Source organism: Protobothrops mucrosquamatus, unplaced genomic scaffold (genome assembly GCF_001527695.2).
Source record: "Protobothrops mucrosquamatus isolate PMUCROS unplaced genomic scaffold, P.Mucros_1.0 scaffold160, whole genome shotgun sequence".
NCBI classification, from domain to species: Eukaryota; Metazoa; Chordata; class Lepidosauria; order Squamata; family Viperidae; genus Protobothrops; species Protobothrops mucrosquamatus.
This window is the reverse complement of record NW_015386524.1, coordinates 1103537-1113579: the sequence shown is the minus strand read 5'-3', so window position 1 is coordinate 1113579 and position 10043 is coordinate 1103537. Positions and strand designations below refer to the sequence as shown.

Here is a 10043-nt window from a genome sequence, read left to right as displayed (position 1 = left end):
ATCTTACATTTGTCCTGTTTAAGTTTAAGACCTGCCTTCCGGAAACGAAGCAAAACGGCCTTTAACCGCTCAGCCAGCACTTGTGGAGAGTCACCTGCGATGAGAACATCATCAAAATAAGGACATACACCAGGAATACCCCTCAGGGTGTTTTCCATCACACTTTGAAAAATGCCAGGAGCGACATTCACCCCAAACTTTAACCTCTTCACCCTGAAAGCTCCACGATGGGTGACAATAGCTTGGGCCTCAGCTGCAGCCTCATCAACAGGCAGCTGTTGATAAGCCTGAGCCAAATCAAGCTTAGCAAAAAATTTTCCTTCCTTCAGGGAAGCTAAAATGTGGCTCACTACAGGCACAGGATAAGCATGTTGTTGTAGGGCCTTGTTTAGAGTGCATTTGTAGTCAGCACAAATCTGGATGTCCCCGTTAGCCTTTAAAGGCGTTACAATGGGGGTTTCCCACGGGCTGGAATCTACAGGTTCTAGAATACCTTGCTGGAGCAACTTGTCCAGCTCAGCGTCAATCTTGCTCTTAAGAGCGAATGGTACCCTCCTAGGCTTAACCCTGGTGGGCTGTACTGTTGGATCCAACTTAAGTGAAACAGGAGGTCCCATGTAGGACCCAAGTTTAGAGCTGAACACATCTGCAAACTCCTTGCATACGTCAGCAAGGATCTGTGTTTGCAATTTATTCAGTCCAGTTACCTGAATTCCCAAGGCCTCAAACCAATCGAGTCCAATGAGACTCGTTCGTTCACCCCCTACAACCAACACGTCTAGGGGGCCTGCAAAATTCTTGTACTGTACACTAAGGGTGGCCTCCCCCTTAACACACACTTTAGAATTTTGGAAATCCGTAAGGATTACATTAGAGGGCCTTAGGGAAACTTTCTGGCCACTGCTGCTGCAGACTTTGTGAAATGTATTGAGGGAAATTATGGATAGGGCAGACCCTGTGTCAAGTTCCATTGATAATGGAATTCCCTGCAATTTCACCTTAAGTGTTAGTTTCTTTTTAAGGGGTTTGTGTGTGCCTATTCTTAAAATTTTCCGGCGTGTTGCACAGAACCCCACCCTGTTTTGGCTGGGCACCTTGGTACCTTTCAGATTCAATTCTTCCTTTGGTTGTACCTTCTGTCGACCCAGGCAGACCGCAGCAATGTGGCCCTTCTTCCCGCACGCTCGGCAAATGGCGGAACGGAACCGGCATTCAGCTCGCTTGTGGCGACCACCACATCCAAGACAACGAAGCTCAGCTGGGCCCTTGTCCTGACGATCCTTGGACTTTCTTCCAGCAGCTTGGTAAAGCTTATCCACCTCTTCTTCAGAATCTTCGTCCGACTCCTCGCGCACGTCTTCCTTGTGAATAGTGGTGATCTCAGGAGCGTTTCTCTTGGGCCGCATGTTCTTGACCGTCCCGCCGGCAGCTTCTTCAGCCGAAACCTCTTGCAGAGCATCTTGGAAGGAAACATCTTCCCTGGCGAACAGTCTCTGCTGCAATTCTGTGTTTCTCAGCCCGCATACAAAACAATCGCGAAGTCTTTCTTCTAAGTCCTTGAAGTCGCACGGTTTAGCTGCTCTTCTCAAGGCCGCAACGTAGTCTTTTGCTGATTCTCCGACTCGCTGATCTCTCTGTTGAAATGTGTGCCTCCAAGCCATGACTGATTGCTTGGGCTGGAAATGTTCCTTTAAGGTTTTCTTAAGGTTGGAGTACAACACCGTTTCCAGCGAGACTGGGGAGATTAAACTCTTGGCGATCTCAAAGGCGTCTTGCCCACAAACGCACAACAATGTGGCAGCCTTTAAGCCTTCCTCTCGAATCTGGTTGATGCGAAAATACGTCTTGACTCTTGCCACGTAAGATTCCCACCTCTCGGGGTGAGAGACGTCGAAAGGTTCTAATTGCCCGACCTTTTCCATGATCAATGATCAAGATTCCTTCTTCTTCGGTCGCATGCACCCTCCAGCGATTTCGTACTGGCAAGATAACGCTGACATCCACGCCGTTTCTTTCCCGGACTTCTTTGGGTGAGTCTTCTAGCTTTTCTTAGCTGTAGAGACTGTATCCCACCTTCGTCGCCAGTGTTAAGTCCTGGGAATAATGGCGCATGAGACGATTCATCTTCAACAAGTCTTTATTGTTTGCTCCACTCTTGAACAACCAGAGCAGAGGCAAGCAGGCCTCTATTTATACCCTCTGATCCCCGGGCAAGTTCAACCAATTATGAGGCGGGCTTTTCCCGCCTTGCGCATGCGCACAAGGCAGGCGCTGCTCAGTCTGGTCCCGGGCAGCTTCTGCAAATGCCCGGGACTCTTGCAATGTCCCGAGCCTGCATCTTGCAGTTTCAGGACACAACACTTCTCATCCCATCTTCTGTTCCATGACCCACTCTCTGCCCCACCCCACGTGCACTGCACTCGTGCACCTCAGGGCCCTGCAGCCAGTGATCCTGCCCTACCACCTGGCTCACCTCACTTCACCTTGCCTTGGCCCGCAACAGTGGTACTGGCAGCAGCAGCCCCACCCAGTAGGAGTCCTGCTGTCCCTTTGCTCTCCTGCCTGGCCAAGGAAAGTGAGCATAGCAGCAGCAGTCTCAAGGAGGATGTAAGCATGGCCAGGTACTCCCTCAGGAAGCAGAGCTGGGCTGGGCTGGGCTGGGCTGTGGGATCCTAGTGCCCCAGGAGCTCAAGGGCTGGGCTGAGTGCTTGCCCTTCACTGCGCAGGGCTCCAGACAGCCTGGGAAACCATCAACACTAGCCAGGTGCTCGGATCTTTCTCTGTGCGGGTCCATGCCCGACCTCCTCTCTGCTTGGCCCATGGTGTTCCATCAGCCCTGAGCCCCAGGGTGCAGGACATATGGTCCTTCTCAATGGAGAGGCTCACATATTGCCAGGCACTTGGCCATTCCAGGCCATGGCTCAGCATCTGGCATGAGTGCTGTATTCCTCTCTCTGGGCCTGCCAGATGGTGGAGAGGCAACCCAGAGCTGACCCTCACCAATGCTTGGCTCATGCTGCCCCATATTCCTGACTCCCTGTACTTCATCCCACAGGTCCTATCTGCTACCCAGCAGGCAGGCCAGGGGTCCCTTTCAGCCTCCCATCTGCCAGGTGGCATACAGGACATGGCCTATGGGACAAAAGATGGGGAGATGGGAGCATGGGATGGCATGAGCCAAGCATCAGGGCTGGCTCCAGGTCGACCTTTCCATCACCTGGCAGGTCCAGAGAGGTGAATGCGGCATTCATGCCAGATGCTGAGCCATGGCCTGGGACGGCCAAGTACCTGGCGACATGTGAGCTACCCTATGGAAAAGGACAGCTGTGCCCTGCACCATGGGGCCTGGGGCCAACGGAATGCCACAGCCCAAGCAGAGAGGAGGCTGGATGTGGACCCGCTTAGAGGAGGATCTGGGTGCCTGGTTAGTGTTGACAGTCTTCTGGGCTACCTGGAACTCTGGGCAGCAGAGGTCAAGTGCCTGGCCCAACCCTCAAGTTCCTGGGGCACTGGGACCCTGAAGCCCAGCCCCCTTTTCCCAAGGGGCACCCAGCTGTGCTTACCTCCTCAAGGCTGTTGCTGCTATGCTTGCTCTTCTTGGAGGCTGGCGAGGGTCCTCTGGTGGATGATGCTTTGGCACTCACCCTGGTATCACCTTCCTCCGGAGATCTCTGGATCCCCCCTCTCAGCTTTGCCTGGTCTCTCACAGGCACCCTTCTATGTGAGTGATGTTTAGCTGACCATGCCCACCCACCCATGCCCACCTGGCCCTTTGAGGGCAACCATAATGTTGATATGGCCCTCAATTAAATTGACTTTGATGCCCCTGATCTAGAGCTAAGAGTCTGATTATGCTGTCTAGCTGGTGATGACAAAATTATTATTGTGTCATACTGATGCCATGCACTAAACAAGAAATAACAGCACTGTGAATTGTGCACCATCCAAACTTGAGAACTGGTTATGGTAACTTCTCTATATTCTGATACCTTCTGCCTGGAAATGAGAATCTGGACGTGCATACTGAGGATGATTTAATAAATTGAAGGGGAAAGACCAATTTCATGCTCAGATAGTCTACAATGAATCTGACTATTCTGTGTGCTTTCCCCAAAAATCAAGAACAAGTGAAAAGCTAACCCTGCTTATCTTACATTTAATATCTAATTAGTATATCCTTTCAAACGTTGATTGGGTTTATGTGTGTATTATGTATTATGTGTTCATCTATGTATGATTTTTGAAAGTGATTGCAAATGTGAAATATTTTTACCCATTTAGAAATAGCTGCTCTTTCCATTTATTTAATATGCACATATAAATCTATAGTATATGTGCCACATGGCTGAAAATGTTTCTTCATATAAAATCCCTTTTAACACCAATCTTAATTTTAGTCAGTTTTCTATAAAAAAAAGGATACAAGGATTAAAATTTAACTTGGAAACATAATATGGTATATAATTATACATTTTAGAAATCCTCAACTATTTATAAAATATCCTTATGCTTAATTTCAACATTAGAATAAATTTAATAAACTAAATCAGCAAGACAATGATTGAATTCTCAGTTCCTCATGTGGAAATCTTCATTGACTCATTCACTCAATTTCTTGGATGGGAACTGGGCAGTGGCTTAGTCCAGCATCAATGCAACCATACTCTGAAAATTTTGGAAATGGTATTCTTTGGAAATAGACCATTTTTTCTGATGTTCACATGTCCACTGGGTCTGCACTGAATTAATCTATCTTTCATTATTATCTGCATTCAGATATAACTATTATTGTCTATGTATACATTCTGTCCAAACTCTGAGATCTGAATTACCATTGAATATCAGAAAAAGTATATAAATGACATTTTCTAGAAATGATCTACCACTGTGTTTAAATTGAGATAAATTATTGAAAATCTATTATAATATTTTAACTCAATATGGTGAATATATGGTGAAGAGAAGGACCAGGGGAGACATAATAGCAGTCTTCCAATATTTGACGGGCTGTCACAGAGGAGGGGATCAACCTATTTTCCAAAGTACCTGAAGGCCAGACAAGGAATAACAGATGGAAACTAATCAAGGAGAGATTCAATCTAGAAATAAGGAGAATTTTTCTGACAGTGACAACAATCAACCAATGGAATAGTTTGCCTTCAGATGTTGCAGGAGCTTCATCACTGGAGGCTTTCAAGAGGAAACTGGACTGCCATCTGTCAGAAATTGTGTAGGGTCTCCTGCTTGGGTGGGGGGATGGACTAGATGACCTACAAGGTCTCTTCCAACTCTGTTATTCTAATTCTAATCTCCTGCCTCTATTTTTCCCACAACAATTCTGTGAAGTATAATCCTACTTCACCTCAATTCTTGATTGTAGAATTCAAATGATCAGAGTTGATAACAATGTAAATTTTGACTGTAATTAATTATGGAGAAGATAAATCCTGTTTCCACTCTTTTTATCAAAAGACAAAATAACTGAAAACTTCTTTAGATCTAAACTCTGTAATGACAGCGGTAAATATAACACAAGAATGTAGACATGTTTTGTCAAACCAGGGATGTCAAACTCGCAACATCACGTGACATTTCGCGACGTATCACAACTTTTTTTTCCATTGCTGGAAATGGGGTGGGTGCAGTTTCAGCATGATTCATCTGGCCTATGGGCCAGCAGTTTGACACCTCTGTGTCAAACTGTTAAATCCGTGTTATCTTTTAAAATTTGAGTTCAATAATATTGGAACTGAATAAAATGTAAAACTTCAGAAAACAGACCTGGAAATTATTACGTAATCTGAGATCCTACCAGCATTCTTGATAATCCTATCTGATCTACTTTCTATAAAACCAAAGAACCATAAAATAGTCTTAAGTCTTGACTCATTCAGTTGGGTTCTTGAACTGCTAGCTCAGCTTGGCTTGTAATGAAGCCATCTGCATGGAGACAACAGACTTCCCTTTATGATGTCATGCTGACGCTAATTATCTTTGTATGAGTTGTAAAGCTAATACTGGTAAGCCTAACAGTTTTGTAAGTGCAAATGCTTTCAAAGTTTTGAATATATACTAGTCAATTATTTATTTCCATTCCTTGTTTTCACTAAGAAATAAGGGTAACAAAACTAATGGGTTTTTTTTAATGGTAATTACTTAATGTCGCCCCAGGGAAATTGATACTGAAAAACAGCTACAGTATAATTGTAGATATAATATAAATTCAGTAGAAGTGTAAACAAAAGAAAATTCTAAGTGAGAAATGAAAGATAGTGTGGAAAAAAAACTTACCTGAATGATAAATGAAAACAAACTGACATTTTAAAGTGGTACATCAAGTACTTAATACATTTTACAATAGACTTGACATCTCTAGGTCACACTGAATTCAATTGGATTTAATGCAAGGTAAGATACTATATGATTTTAACTTCATTCAATCTTAATTCTTATTAAAGATTTGTTTTATAAAGAATACAAGTATCAACTTGAATGATTCATGGTTACAGAGATTAAAAACGGGATCTTTATTTTTCAATTTTGATTTTTCCAAAATGTTATGTTTTATTTTCCTTTCAAGATATTTTTTTTAATGTAACCTCAATGAAAAAGAACTCAAAGCAAGCAAAAAAGTCTTCATTTCAGAAGCTTGCTCAAGCTGAACAATTTTTTCACTAGTTACTCCATGGATGGAAGAGCAGAAAGAAATATCATTATCTCAGAGAATTGAAAGCAAAAAGATTGACTGCTTTCAGTTTGTATGATCAATCTACTTTCTTTCAGAGGAAACAAAATAAAAGTATGCAGTGTAAAACACCGAAGTATTGCTAAATCTATTTTTGATTTAGAAAAACCTGTACAGGTTACAGTAATTAAATAGGCACAGCGCAGTAGATTTCAACTTTTTGAACTTGGACTGATCTTTAACTCAAGTCTACATCTGAGAACCTACTTCTTAATATTTGATCCATTAATATGAGGGTGAAAAGTGGCTATTGTGATATGTGTTAGATAAAGTTCAGATCACAAATTAGTCATGTGCTGTCAAACCATGAGCTGCACACTAATACATCAATTACAGACAATGACAATAGATAGAGTGTTGTAAGAATATACTGAGTAAAATTCCATTTATGGAAAACGGATCAGAAAGGAGGATCTAAGTACAGCTGGGTAACACTTGAAAAAAGCTGATCATCAATTAGCAGTATTCTTCTGCTTCTTCCATTTTTAGGGCCACCAGCAGTCAAAACCACTGAGTGAAACAGCATCAAGCAAATCTGCACACTAAGGCAAGAAGAAATTGAGAAAGATTCATTTCAAGTATTACTTAATCGCAACAAACCGATAATTCAACCCTGAGCTACACCCATTCTCTATTATTATATTTAAGAATTCATTAATTAAGATGCTGGATCTGCAAGATAAATTCAGATCTTGGAATCTGATTACACACTTTGTGCATTTGTGTGTCTTTCTAATGCAAAATGTCTGCACTGCAGGTACTTCTTTTATTAAGGGAAACATTGAGGTTCTTGTTCTGGATGGAAATTTCCAATTTTTTTTCTATATCTATCTTTCAATGGGGATTCAGTGGAACAATTCCTACTGTAGCCCTCTATGGCTGTGAAGCCAATTTTCAAGATGCATAATGATTATTCTAGCCAGTGCCAATACTGGAAATCATTTTTGTCTCTCATATTATTTCTTCTTGCATTTGTTCTAATCTGCTTCTGTTGGTTTTCAACAAAAACCTAACAATTTCATACATATTTTATGTTTGTGTTTACACTATAATGTAGCCTAAACTTTGATCCTGGTCTCCCTTGCTGAAAGCATTACAACCAGCTCCTCCAAAAGTATTTTCTTCTGTCCCAGAGCTGCTTCAAAAAGTTACCAGGACATTATAATGTTTAATGGAACAGAAGTAGGCAGGTGGAATTGTTGCATTTTATCTCTTTCTGATGCAATGCTTTTCAGAGTAGCCTTAGTTTTTCAAGTCCTGAGATCTGGGTCACAAGGGTAGATAGATCCCATTTACCTGATCCAAATATTTATCATGGTAACATTTCTAGTTTCATGACAGAAATTATGAGATTCTCCAAAGTACTCGAAGGCAGGACAAGAAGCAATGGATTTAAACTAATCAAGGAGAGAACCAACCTAGAACTAAGGAGAAATTTCTGACAGTTAGAACAATTAATCAGTGGAACAACCTGCCTCCATAAGTTGTGTTGTTCCAGTATTGGAGGTTTTTAAGAAGAGATTGGATAACCATTTGCCTGAAATGGTATAGGGTTTCCTGCTTGAGCAAGAGTTGGACTAGAAGATCTCTGAGTTCCCTTATACTTTTTTATTTTGTTATACTTCTACAATAAACTAAAAGAGGGGAAATTGTTCTAGCTCTGTTTTCTATTTCTGAGACTTTCTAGAATTATTATATGACACTAAGATGTTGAGAAGACTGTGTGTTTATATAATTAAATTAAATATTTCATATCCCCCTGCCTGACATTTAGGTTCCTGAAGAATCTGCCAGCAGTTTCTCACTTTTAAGAGGTAAGAATGATGGAAGTTTATGGGCACTGCTTTTCTGTTGCTGTACCTGCCCTTTGGAATATCCTTGTCCCTGATATGAAGTTAGATTCCCCTCTATTAGCTTTTTAGACATTACTGAAAATAGAGGTAAAATAGAGGAAAGCTTTTAAAGAGTGCATGGGTTACAAATTTACAAACAAACAAAACAGAAATAAGTAATAGCTTTCAAAATTTAATGTAGAGTAAAACTCTCAGATTCATTGAATCAGTTGTGACATACCCACAAAAATGACAAATTGAAAGAAACTGAAAATAATAGGTCCCAATCCTTACTTCAAATTATCTAGGGTTTATTGGTGCTTGTGTTAGTAATTGGGAATTGGAACAGGAACAATTTTCTTGATCAGTTTAAGGTTCAACATTCTTGGCAAGAAACCCCCAAAGCAGGAGGTTTTAATGTTCTAGTGCAAATTGGCAAGTGGCCTGCCAGCTCAATACAGCTGATTTTTTTATCCTGATCTAGATCTACTGCTTATATGTGAAGCTGCTCTGATGACAAGAAGTAATGCACAAAACTGATTTAAAAATTAACTATTAATTGACATATTATTTTTACCACTGTCACTTCTGGGGAGTATCAGCATTGGTTGGTAAAATAGATGAGAACTCTTCAAGCCCAAGAAGCTGAAATAATCTAATAAAAGATGGACATCAGGCAGACAGAAAATCAGAACCAGACAAGTGTCACAGAATTTCTCTTAATGGGTTTCTCTATTGACCCAAACAACCAGACTCTTCTCTTTGTCATAGGCCTGTTTCTCTATTTGTTTACTTTAACTGGGAATCTAACCATCATTACACTGATTAGGATAGATCAGCATCTCCAAACTCCTATGTACTTCCTACTTGGCAATCTTTCTTTTGTTGAGATCTGCTACATTTCCACTACTCTTCCCAAAATGCTGTGGGATCTCTTGTCAGGGGACAAAACCATCTCCTACATAGATTGTGCATTACAATTATATTTTTTGGGTGCTTTAGGGGCCACAGAATGTGTCCTTCTCTCAGCCATGGCATATGATCGTTATGTAGCTATCTGCCACCCCTTGCACTACACTATTCTAGTCAACCGAACAATACGTCAGCGTTTGTTGGCAGCCTCCTGGAGTATTGGCCTGTTGAATTCCACTATTACTATAGCCATGGTCTTTTCCCTACATTTCTGCCACTCCAATGAAATCAAACACTTTTTCTGTGACATTCCTCCCTTACTACGCTTATTTTCTGTGACATTCCTCCCTTACTACGCGAAGGTTGTTGAGAGTGTGGTTGCACAGCAATTCCCTCGGCACCTGGAGGAAACAGACTATCTGGACCCCCTCCAGTCGGGCTTCAGGCCGGGATACAGCACGGAAACGGCATTGGTCACGTTGGTCAATGATCTCTGGAGGGCCCGGGACAGAGGTTATTCCTCTGTCCTAGTTCTTTTGGACCTCTCAGCGGCT

The 10043-nt window shown here is 42.0% G+C and overlaps 1 protein-coding gene across 1 annotated transcript in view; it reads left to right on the top strand.

The window, feature by feature from the left end:
- Positions 1-9242: 9242 nt before the first annotated feature.
- LOC114922400 (olfactory receptor 5F1-like) overlaps positions 9243-10043 on the top strand; it is a 2002-nt gene continuing 1201 nt past the window's right edge. The window contains exon 1 of the mRNA XM_029283648.1: positions 9243-9817. Within this exon, the coding sequence (XP_029139481.1) occupies positions 9243-9817 (575 nt within the window). The remainder of the gene's footprint in view (positions 9818-10043) is intronic.